Source organism: Pongo abelii, chromosome 4 (assembly GCF_028885655.2).
Source record: "Pongo abelii isolate AG06213 chromosome 4, NHGRI_mPonAbe1-v2.0_pri, whole genome shotgun sequence".
NCBI classification, from domain to species: domain Eukaryota; kingdom Metazoa; phylum Chordata; class Mammalia; order Primates; family Hominidae; genus Pongo; species Pongo abelii.
Genome location: NC_071989.2, coordinates 87,742,695 through 87,755,499, shown reverse-complemented (window position 1 = coordinate 87,755,499; position 12,805 = coordinate 87,742,695). Strand labels below are relative to the sequence as shown.

The 12,805-nt window shown below is 41.0% G+C and overlaps 1 protein-coding gene across 3 annotated transcripts in view; it reads left to right on the top strand.

The window, feature by feature from the left end:
- Positions 1 to 12,805, top strand: part of SERINC5 (serine incorporator 5) — a 151,952-nt gene that overhangs the window by 87,421 nt on the left and 51,726 nt on the right. For all 3 annotated transcript variants that reach the window (XR_002915095.3, XM_054555674.2, XM_024247377.3), the window contains exons 6-7: positions 5,896 to 6,107; positions 8,965 to 9,060. Coding sequence is in view for 2 of the 3 variants with exons in the window: in XM_054555674.2 (XP_054411649.2) it covers positions 5,896 to 6,107; positions 8,965 to 9,060 (308 nt within the window). In the remaining variant the exon portion in view is untranslated. The remainder of the gene's footprint in view (positions 1 to 5,895; positions 6,108 to 8,964; positions 9,061 to 12,805) is intronic.

Below are 12,805 nucleotides of genomic sequence, written 5' to 3'. Positions count from 1 at the left end.
GGCCTGAATGTGCTTTCAATTTGATTTTTATATTAGAAAATAAATTCATCATCCTAAAGTTTCACAAGTATACTTCAAATAGGGAACTTCATGGTAAAATATTAACAGTTTCGATCCTTAGTGACTGATGTGCCCATTAAATGGTATGTTCCCTTGAGAACACTTGTGCTTCTTCAGTCTGACTTTAATGTTTTGATTCATTCTGAATCCATATGCTGGGACTAATTATTGATGCCATGTTTTTAGCAGGCATTTTGGAAAAGTTTGGTTGCTTTAAAAACTTTGAGAAACTCAGTTAGAATGACTTAAAAGCTCTGCAACAAATAGCGTTGCTGTTATCCAAGGTTTGAGGCATATATGCCAACAAAAATCCCTATTGTCAACATGTTTATAGTTGTTTGTCTAAAATTAGAAATGAGCTAGAAAGCTAATACTATTTTTCCTTTAAATTTATCTAATTTGGTAGTTTTTTGCTGTGTGTTTTTTCTGTTTTGTTTTTGTTTTCTTTTTCTTTGAGACTGAGTCTCGCTCTGTCACCCAGACTGGAGTGCAGTGGCACCATCTCGGCTCACTGCAAGGTCCGCCCCCCGGTTTCACGCCATTCTCCTGCCTCAGCCTCCCGAGTAGCTGGGACTACAGGCGTCCGCCACCACGCCCGGCTAATTTTTTTGCATTTTTAGTAGAGACGGGGTTTCACCGTGTTAACCAGGATGGTCTCGATCTCCTGACCTTGTGATCCGCCCACCTCGGCCTCCCGAAGTGCTGGGATTACAGGCTTGAGCCACCGCGCCTGGCCTTGCTGTGTTTTTTTAAGAGACTCTTGCTTATAAGAATCTAGAAAATATGCTCATTGCTCTTAATAGAACAACTAAAGTACCTTTTCTTCCCTTTTTTCATTTATCTCTTTGTAAATATCTTGAGAAGGAGATGATCCTAAAAACAGTAGGATAGAAAGGTCATGGGCCTGGCAACCAGGAGATGCATATTTCAATACCCCTTTCTTTTCTTTTTCTTTTTTTATTATTGTTTTTTTTTTGAGATGGGATCTTACTTTGTCATTCAGGCCAGAGTGCATTTGTGTGATCATGGCTCACTGCAGCTTCGATTTCCCAGGCTTCAGTGATTCTCCCACCTCAGCCCCCTGAGAAGCTGGGACTACAGGCATGTGGCACCACACTTGGCTAATTTCTTTTTTTGTTTGCTTGGTAGAGATGGGATTTCGCCACGTCACCCAAGCTGATCTTGAATTCCTGGGTTAAAGAGATCCTTCTGCCTTGGCCTCCCAAAGTACTGGGATGACATTGTGTTCGGCTTCAGTGCCCCTTTTAATGCTTGCTCTCACTGTAGGGCACATCAGTCGGCCCCTCTGACCTCAATTTTCACACTTAAATAATGTGTTTGGACTAACTGGTGTGTTCTTTTTTTCCTTTCTAGCTCAAATTTTGTGGTTTACAGTGTCAATTCTCTATTAGAATTGAAACAAAGGGCTTTAGGTGTCAAGTGTAAAGACTTTTTTTGGATTTTTAATGGGATGGGAGAGCACCAGAGGGCCTTAAAAAGGCAGGAATATAATCTGTTTTAAGTCCAGAAAGGTGAAAAGGCGTCAGAGGTGCAAGTAAGGAGGTCGGGGGAGTCAGTCCAGGTGAGGGAGGAGTAGTCTGGAACTAAGTGGTAGCAAGGAGCTGGATCCTCCTATGTTCCAAAGCCAGCTCTGGATGGAGGTGGGTGGGGGAGGGGAGAGCAGCAAGAAGCTTCCAGAGTGACCGCAGTTCTTTTGTTCTTTTCTTTTCTTTTTTTGAGACAGAGTCTCGCTGTCTCGCCCAGGCTGGAGTGCAGTGGCGCAATCTCGGCTCACTGCGAGCTCCGCCTCCCGGGTTCATGCCATTCTCCTGCCTCAGCCTCTCAAATAGCTGGGACTACAGGCGCCTGCCACCACGCCCAGCTAATTTTTTGTATTTTTTAGTAGAGGCGGGGTTTCACTGTGTTAGCCAGGATGGTCTCGATCTCCTGACCTGGTGATCTGCCCACCTCGGCCTCCCAAAGCGCTGGGATTACAGGCGTGAGCCACCGCACCCGGCTTCTTTTCTTTTCATTTCATTTCATTTCCTTCCTTCCTTCCTTCCTTCCTTCCTTCCTTCCTTCCCTCGCTTCCTCCTTCTTTCCTTTCCTTTTCCTTTTCCTTTCCTCTTTCTTTGCTTTCCTTTCTTTCCTTTCCTCTTTCTTTCTTTCCCTCTTCCCCTAACAATGGGAAGATGGAATTGCTGTTTTCTGAGGTTGGGATGATTGCACAATAGCAGGTTTGGGGGATGGAGGAATGGGGGTGTCAAGATCAGGAAGTTAGCCTTAGCCTGGATGTGCTAAGTTTGAGATACCAATTAGACCTTCAAGTGGGTCTCCAACTGTTAAATGAACAATTGGATAATATAAGTGACGTTCAGGGAAAGGTTAGGATTGAAGATTTAACTTTGGGATGGACTGTAAACATAAATTAACTGTAAGAAAGTCCTTCATATTCTAATAACATAACCAAAAAGACTAGTGAATAGAAGCGTTGGTCGTCTCCCACCCACAAACCAGTCAGCAGTGTTTACCTTTTTCTGTATAATTCATGCTGTCTCCCTATCATCCATTATTATTTGCTCTTAGATTTTTATTTTTCCTTTTTAAAATCCCATTTTCTCTCATTTCCTTTGTACGCCTTTTATGTTAGAATAATTCCAAGGTCATTGGAGTGTCTGGCACAGTTTCAGGAATATGACGGTCATTATCATTTTGGCCTTTCCTCCCTATTTTCTTTGTTTCTGGTTGCAAGAACTTTTTCATCATTAAAACATTTTAGCTGGGTTGCTTGAACACTTTCCAGTTTTGTGAGGGCATAAAGCAAGTTGCTTTTTCTGGGAGGTTTGGGAGAATGTGGTTACAAAGAGCAATTTAATCATAAGGCAGATGACAATGATTCATTCAATTCTTTCTCCCTGTTGTTCTGTCCTCTTCATTTAGCATTTATAGATATTTTTTTGGTTCTGAACAATTTCCTTTTTTGTGTGAGACAGGGTCTTGCTCTGTTGCCCAGGCTGGAGTGCAGTGGCATGATCAGGGCTCACTGCAGCCTCTGCCTCCGGTGTCCAAGCGATTCAGCCACCCAAGTAGCTGGGATTACAGGCATGCACCACCACGCCCGGCTAATTTTTGTATTTTTGGTAGAGATGGGGTTTTGCCATGTTGGTTAGGCTGGTCTCGAATTCCTGACCTCGTGATCTGTCCACCTTGGCCTCCCAAAGTGCTGGGATTACAGGCATGAGCCACGGTGCCCTAATTTATCTTTTAATTGACATATTGTAATTGTACATATTTATCGGGTTCATTTTGACATTTTGATACATATATGTTATATAGTAATCAAATCAAGGTAGTTGGCTATTCATTACCTCATGGATTTATCATCTTTTTCTTTCTTTCCTTTCTTTTTTTTAAAGAGACAGGGTCTCACTCTGTCACCCAGGCTGGAGTGCAGTGGCACAGTGATAGCTCACTGCAGCCTTGAACTCCTAGGCTCGAGAGATCCTCCTGCCTCTGCCTCTGAAGAAGCTGGCTAATTAGCATGTCCAGCTAATTTTTTTGTTTGTTTTTTGTTTTGGTTTGGTTTTTGGTTTTTGTAGATGGGGTCTTGCTGTGTTGGCCAGGCTGTATCATTTCTTTGTGTTGAGAATCTTCAAAAGCTTCTCCTCTAGCTGTTTTGTAATATACAATACCTTACTGCTAGCCATCATCACCCTACCATACAGTTGATTACCAGAATTTATTCCTATCTATTTAACTTTTTAATGTCAAATTTTCCTTTACTATTCCCTGATACTATTTTAGATAAAGAAGCAGCACAGTTACAAGTCCTTCTCTTCAGTACAGGGAATAAAGAGCTAAGGTCAGCCAGTATGGCTCTTAGTAAAGGTAATTCTCTTTTCTCCCTAAGAAGATGGCATCAGAGCTGCTGGCAACACTTTGTTTCTGTATATATATATATTTTTTAATTATACTTTTAGGGTACATGTGCACAATGTGCAGGTTAGTTACATATGTATACATGTGCCATGCTGGTTGTTTCTGTTTTTAAAAGTTTATTTATTATTATTATCAAACATTTAGGGCCAGGCACAGTGGCTCATGCCTGTAATCCTAGCACTTTGGGAGGCAGAGGTGGGTGGATCACGAGGTCATGAGTTCAAGACCAGCCTGGCCAAGATGGTGAAACCCCGTCTTTACTAAAAATACAAAATTAGCTGGGCGTGGTGGTGGGTACCTGTAATCCCAGCTACTAGGGAGGCTGAGGCAGAGAATTGCTTGAACCTGGGAGGCGGAGGTTGCGATGAACCAAGATCACACCACGGCACTCCAGCCTGGGCGACAGAGTGAGACTCCGTCTCAAAAAAAAAAAAAAAAAAATTTAGATGGTCTTACTCTTGCCCAAACTGGAGCGCAGTAGTACAGTCATGGCTCATAGCAGCCTTCATCTGCCCGAGCTTAGGTGATCCTCCTACCTCAGTCTCCCAAGCAGCTGGGACTATAAGTTTGCACCACCACATGCTGCTAATTTTTGTAATTTTTGTAGAGACAAGGTTTTGCCGTGTTGCCCAGGCTGGTCTTGAACTCCTAGCTTCAAGTGATCTGCCTGCCTCAGCCTCTCAAAGTGCTGGGATTACAGGTGTGAGCCACCTCTCCTGGCAGCACTTTGGAGTAGAGACTGTGGCACTTCGGGGCTCTGTGTTTATGGAGAAAACTTGGAGTAGCCCAGTGAAGAGCCACTTTTTTCATCCTGCCAAAAACTGACCCACGGTGGTTCACAGTCAGAATGGAGAAGCTAGAATAAAGTCTGTAGGTAGCTAAAGGAAATAAAGAGTCTCAGCACTGCTCAAACTCATTACACCAAACGGAGAGTTAAGCCTGGAGACAGAGTCATGTGACACTGCTGTCTTCCCCTACCCAACCTGCCCATAGATAGCTGTGACTTCCCAACGTTGTGTCAAAGGACTACACATTAGCTAGACCTTTACAGAAGGCAAAAGGCCCCATGCATCCTGGATAACTGCCCTCAAATTGCTCATAAGTAAATTCTCTGCTGGTCCCTAAACCTTTCAAGATGTGTATCTTCCCATAAAAAAAGGACTTAGGTCTGCCACCTAAGTCTAGCTCCCTGTCCATGGAATTGCAGTCTGTTAAATTTCATGCTGACAATGCCCATTACAAGCTTATCTTTCCAGGTGCAGAACAAAGGAGAGCAGTCATTTCTCTGCCTACCCTGAGACTACATAATTAACTCTTCGTTTACTCCCTTTTTGAATGTTTATCATATCTCTTGCATAGCGGAGTTTACTGGGCACTAGTTAAAATCTCAGGAGAATGTCACATTTGCCTCACCACCTGCCCCCTTTTCCTGCATGAATTCTCCCCTTTAAAGAAATGGGTAAATACTGAGCCTTCTGCAACCTCTTTGGGAGCACCAGCCACAGAAGATTCTGTGACTTGTGTGCTTTTGGGTGCACCCTCAAACCTCTGGCTCAGTAAACCTTGGCTGATTGAGACTCTTGCCTCAGTCTCTCATTTGGGTTGACATTATTCATTTTAATGAATGAATACATTTGTCGCAGAAAGTGGAATTCTCTCAGTGTTGAGAGAAAATTCTCAGCTTGAGTCCAGAAGTTTCCACATTTACCAGAACCTTCTAGCTTTGATGAGCATAATCACTGCTAAAATAATGTGTCTTCTGAGCAGCTGGGTACCAGTGCCTGTGGCCTGTAGCATTAGTTACTGCCTGAGGGATGGTGAATGTTATCAGAGAATGGTGGGCTTCATTGACTTGTCTTCTCTCCTCTCCCTCTTACCCACTTCCCGGAGAAACAGGACAGCAGGCACAGCCAGTAACAAGCTGTGGTATGCCTCCCTGGCCCTGGTGACGCTCATCATGTATTCCATTGCCACTGGAGGCTTGGTTTTGATGGCAGTGTTTTATACACAGAAAGACGGCTGCATGGAAAACAAAATTCTGCTGGGAGTAAATGGAGGCCTATGCCTGCTTATTTCATTGGTAGCCATCTCACCCTGGGTCCAAAATCGTAAGCATGTTTTTTTCCATTCTTCCTTACTTATATTTTCCTAAGTGTCTTTGAGCAAACCCAATGGTTTTTTTTTTTTTTTTTTTTGGAACTAGTGTATTCCTTAACTTACTATGGATGTGTCAGCAGTAGGCAAGGTGGGGCTCCAGTCTCTTCATATCTCATGCTCGAGCTGTGATAGCCAAGCATTTCTCATGTCAAGAAAGAGCTGAACTTAACGAAGTCAATGAATAGGAAGATATTGCCTTTGCTAAATAATGCACCACAAGGAGCCTTTAAATGGGAAATGCCTTCCGTGTATATCAAGCTCAGGTGTTTATGAGCTTGCCTACAATCTCTGTGTAAAAGTTGAATGAAAGGGCCGCAGAAGGGGTTGGTTCTGGGGTCATCTTTCACTCAAGGCTGTGGACAGTGTAGTCTGGGAGTCAGGAAGCAGGACATCCCATCCCAGCTCAGCCAGCAGCTGGCCTATATGCTAACCTTCCTTAGACCCAGGTTCTTCCTCAGTAAACTCAGTGGAAACATGTGAGCCTTACCTTGCTCATTGTTGTTTCAAAGCCGGAAGGAAGAGACAGTGGGATTTGAAAGTGCTTTAGGAAGTATAATTGTGAATTGTCATTTATCAACTACTCTTGGTTTCTTAAGCCAGGATATGGTGTCTTTGGGCTTACAGTGAGATGTCCCTGGTCTGATTTTTTTTGTGGGTGTCGGACCCTATAGGTGATGAAAATGCACATGACATTCAGGTAGGTAGGAAAATATAGGCAATAAATGTACAGCCCCCTTGAATCATTTCTAAAATAGTGGTTTAAAAAGGTGACTAGTGGTCGGGCGCAGTGGTTCACGCCTATAATCCCAGCACTTTGGGAGGCCGAGGCAGACAGATCGTCTGAGGTCAGGAGTTCAAGACCAGCCTGGCCAACCTGGGGAAACCCCATCTCTACAAAAAAATACCCAAAAAAATTAGCCGGCTGTGGTGGGACACGCCTGTAGTCCCAGCTACCCGGGAGGCTGAGGCAGGAGAATTGCTGGAACCTGGGAGGCGGAGCTTGCAGTGAGCCAAGATCCCACCACTGCACTCCTGCCTGGGTGACAGTGAGACTCCGTGTCAAAAAAAAAGGAGAAAAAAAAAGGCAACTAGTCACAAATAATTTGTTTTCTTCTACTAAAAATTTTATGACCATTATTGAAATTGAGAGTATTATTCTCCTAATCCCTTTAATTGATCAGTTAAGAGTTCCTAGAACAACTTGATATTCCGATTAAAGTCTTTGGGTTAAGTCCTACCTTTTGAAATAGGGATAATGTTTTGAAATATTTGGTTTAATACCATTAGGTGCTAAGGAAAATCTTATTCCCTTGCCAAAGAGCAACATTATAACAGGGTCTATTTTATGTCTTTATTGGTAATTATAATTTAATAATGATAATTTTGGAAACAAATTTGACCAAAGGGAAGACTGAGTAAAAACTGCATCCTTTTATGTCAGTAAGTGTTTGGTCGAAAATTTCGCAGGAAAGAGAGAGATCCCTTATCACATCCTGGTTACTCTGAAGGATCTGAACCCTTAGTTTCCTTGAAATAGTATAACTTTCAAAAAATAACAGATGGCTTGTGAAGTTTCAGGGAAAAATGAACACTTATACACTGTTGGTGGGAATGTAAATTAGTTCAACCATAGTGGAAAGCAGGGTGGCAATTCCTCAAAGACCTGAAAACAAAACTATCATTAGGCCCAGCAATCTCATTACTGGGTATATACCCAAAGGAATATAAATGGTTCTCACATAAAGACACAGGCATTCACAATAGCAAAGATATGGAATCACCGACATGCCCATCAATGGTAGACTGAATAAAGAAAATGTGGTACATATACACTATGGAATCTATGGAATACTGTGTAGCCATAAAAAGGAAAGAGATCATGTCCTTTGCAGGAACATGGATGGGGCTGGAGGACATTATCCTTAGCAAACTAACACAGGAACAGAAAACCAAACACCACATGTTCTTGCTTACAAGTGGGAGCTAAATGATGAGAACATGTGGACACATGGGGGGAACAACACACGCTGGGGCCTATCAGAGGGTGGAGGTGGGAGGAAGGAGAGGATCAGGAAAAATAACTAATGGGTACTAGGCTTAATACCTGGGTGACGAAATAATCTGTACGACAAATCCCTGTGACAATTATCCCCTTACAACAAACCTGCACATGCACCCCTCAACCTAAAATAAAAGTTAAAAATAAATAAATAAATAAATAGCCTTAAAGCCCTTCTCCCAGTGAATGCTGAGCCCCATAGCCTTCCTCTTTAGCCAAGAGCAGTTCTTGTATTCTGTTCCCAAAAGCTTTTTGTTCATTGGCAGGTAAGAGCTTTTTGCCCTGTCATAGACTGTAGTATGTGATGACCTTGTAGAATCCAGAATATATCCCCTATGAAATCTGGTTTACCACTTACTCCCCTCCCCAACTAAGCTATGTGGTTTTATCAACAACTATGGTAATTTTTTTTCTGATCTTGTGATTTAAGAACTAATGTTACAAACCTCAGGGAGACTAGTTTGTGTGTTTTAAGTATAGCCATAGGCTTGATAAAGTATTGGTAGAGAACTTGGCGGAACCTGACATCTTTAAAATAGCAATGTTCAGCTCAGTGTGTAACTCTCTCCCCCTTAATATCTTTTTAGTTTTATCTGAGAAACATACTACATTTTTTTCTCTTTTCTTTCCTTTAAAGGTGGATGCTCAAGTTTGAGGACTGTCATGGGGACTATCAGGTTTTTTAGGCATGTGCTTTCTTTTTCTTCAAATTAAAACCTGTTGTCTGTCTGTCTCTTGTCATTTTTCAGGACAGCCACACTCGGGGCTCTTACAATCAGGGGTCATAAGCTGCTATGTCACCTACCTCACCTTCTCAGCTCTGTCCAGCAAACCTGCAGAAGTAGGTAAGCCAGCCTGTTAGGGGGCTTGTGTTTGCAGTGTGAATATTTTCATTCATGGAGGAATGAGCTATTGTTTAAATATTGGAGAGGCCATGGAGATAGAGAGCAGAAAGATGGTTACCAGAGGCTGGGAAGGGTTTGGGGGAGGTTTGGGAGGAGGTTAGGATGATTAATTGGTACAAAATAAATAGGAGGAATGAATAAGACCTAGTATTTGATAGCACAACAGGGTGACTATAGTCAAATTTAATTGTACATTTAAAAGTAACTAAAAGAGTATAATTGGATTGCTTGTAACACAAAGGATCAATGCATGAGGGGATGGGTACCCCATTTTAGATGATGTGATTGTTACATGTTTCATGCCTGTATTAAAACATCTCATGTACCACATAAATATGTACACCTACTATGTATCCACAAAAATTAAGTTAAAAAATAAAAATAAATATTAGAAATGTACTAAATCACAGTAGAGAGATGATCTAGACTTTTTCATGAAAAAGTCTTTAACTTGAGCTATGTAAAGGAAAATTCCCTTTTTCGATTCTTCCTGGTGTGTAGGACAGACAGGAGGAAAGATTTGGCTGTGGAGTTTGCTTTTAGGCCTAAATAACCTCTTAATTTAGTTGTATTTCTTTTCTTTTCTGACTATAGCAGTGGAACAGAGAGTGGAAAGTATGTGGTGGAGTGGGGAGCAGGGAGCAGGATCTGAGCACAGATCCATGATTTACTGGCTATGTGACCTCAAACCACTCGTCTTAAATGACATTTATTTACAGAGACAACAGAACATAGTGATTAGAGCATGAGCTTTGAAGTCGGACTGCCTGGTTTATAGACTGATCCTGCAACTTAAGTAACTTGCAGAAACTTATCCTCTCTATTACTTTTGTGATGTATAAATGTAAATATACACAGACATACATACATATATACATACATACACATAAGCATATATAAATGTATGTTTGGGTATATTGGAGCTTATATAAGTCAAATTAAATAAATGTAGTGTCTAAGAGAATTGAAGTTGTTTCCTCTTTTAAATTTGGAAAGCTGGTGCAATGATAATTTTGAAAGTTTTAGCATATACACATAGTATTTATGGGCTTGTCCTTGTTGCTATTTGTAGTGGGAAGTAATGTAAGTGGAGGTCTTAAGTAACTATTGCCTATCCTGGATTTAAGTTTTTTTTTAAATATTCTATCTTGACTCTGTAAGTTTACATAAATTTAGTCTCTTTAAGACTTTGTTTTATGACTGTTTATGTATTAATTTCTGGCTTTAACTTACTGGGATTTTTATTTACAATATTTTTTAAATGGCAGGTATCCCTTTAAAACAGAAAAAAAGGCTGAGCGTGGTGGCACATGCCTGTAATCTAAGCATCTTGGGAGGCTGAGGCAGGAAGATTGCTTGCAGCCAGGAGCTGAGGCCAGCCTTGGCAACATAGCATCTCTACAAAAAAAAGAAAAAAAAAAAAAAACAGAAAAAAAGTTATTTTAAATTTCAAGTGCTCTACATTTTTTTAATTAGCCTAAGAATAAAGATTCCTGAAACCACAGCATACACAGGGAAGTTTATAGCATTCAATGCCTACATCAAAAAAGCAGAAAGATCACAAATTAACAACCTAATGTTGCACCTGGAACTAGAAAATCAAGAAGAAATCAAACCCAAAGTTAGCAGAACAAAAGAAATGACAAAGATCAGGGCTGTGTGAGTTGGCTCATGCTTGTAATCCTAGCACTTTGGGAGGCTGAGGCAGGCAGATCGCAGGAACCCAGGAGTTTGAGACCAGCCTGGGCAACATGGTGAAACCCTGTCCCTACAAAAAAATACAAAAAATTAGCCAGGCATGGTGGCGCATGTCTGTAGTCCCAGCTACTCTGGAGGCTGAGGTGGGAGGATCACTGGAGCCCCAGAGTTTGAGGCTGCCGTGAGCTGTGAGCTGTTATTGCACCACTGCACTCTACCCAGGGCAATAGACAGGGACTTTGTCTCAAAAAAATAAAATAAGGAACTAAATAAAATAAAGACCCCCCTCCCCCCAAAAAAAACCCATGAGAAAAATACAGAGGATCAACAAAACAAAAAAAAGGTGGTTTGTTGAAAAGATAAACAAAATTGATAAGCCCCTAGACTAACCAAGAAGAGAGAAAACCAAATCAACAAAATTAGAAATGAAAAATGAAAAATCACAATAATAACCACAAAAGTACAAAAGATCATTACAGACTATTATGAACATCCATATACTTACAAACTAGAAAAGCTAGAGGAAATGTATACATTTCTGGAAAGCAAGAAGGAGTAGAAATCCTAAACAGGCCAATAATGAGTAGTGATATTGAATCAGTGATTTAAAAATTCTTTCAATAAGAAAAAGCCAGGACCAGATGCAGTCATAGCCAAATCCTACCAAACATATAAGGGAGAACTAATACCAATCCTCCTGAAATTGTGCCAAAAAATGGAGGAGGAGAGAACTCTCCCTGACTCATTATACAAGGCCAGATATATCACCCTGATAACCAAAACCAGACAAGGACACAACAAAAAAAAATTACAGACCGATACCCCTGATGAACATAGATGGAAAAATCCTCAACAAAATACTAGCAAACACAATGTAATAGTACATCAGAAGATAATATACCATGATCAAGTGGGTATTATACCATGGATCAAGAATGGTTCAACATATGCAAATTAATAAATATGATACATCATACATTACATATTACATAAACAGAATTAAAGATAAAAACCATATGATCATTTCAATAGATGCAGAAAAGCATTTGTTAAAATTCAGCATCTTTTCATGGTAAAAAAAAAAAAAACCCTCAATAAAGTAGGAACATAACTTAAAATAATAGAAGGAACACAACTTAAAATAATAAAGGTCATATATGATAAGCCCACAGCCAGTATCATACTGAGTGGGGAAAAATGGGAAGCATTACTTTTGAGAACTGAACCAAGATAAGGGTGCCTGCCTTCACCATGCCTATTCACCATAGTACTGGAAGTCCTAGCCAGGACACTCAGGCAAGAGGAAGAAATAAAAGGCATCCAAATTGGAAGAGAAGAAGTCAAATTGTCATGTTTGTTGATGATGTGATTCTATATCTAGAAAACCCAAAAGGCTCCACCAAAACACTGTTAGATTTGAGTAATGAATTCAGTAATATTGCAGTATACAAAATCAACATACAAAAATTAGTGGTGTTTTGGCTGGGTGCATTGGCTCACATCTGTAATCCCAGCACTTTGGGAAGGCAAGGTGGGTGGATCATTTGAGGTCGGGAGCTCAAGACCAGCTTGGCCAACATGATGAGACCCTGTGTCTACTAAAAATACAAAAATTAGCCATTCGTGGTGGTGTGCACATCTGTAATCCCAACTACCTGGGAGGCTGAGACAGGAGAATCACTTGAACCCGGGAGAGGGAGGCATCTTGGCTCACTAGCCAAGATCGCACTACAGTACCCCTGCACCCCAGCCTGGACAACAGAGTGAGACTGCGCCTCAAAAAAAAAAGTGAGTAGTGTTTCTATACGCCAGTAATCATCTAGCAGAGAACCAAATCAAGAAGCCAGTCCCATTTACAATAGCTACAAAAAATAAAATAACTAGGAATAAATTTAACGAAGGAGGTGAAAGATCTTTACAATGAAAACTACTAAACATTGAAGAAAAACTTAAAAGGAGGGGCCATGTGTAGTTTCACATCCCTGTG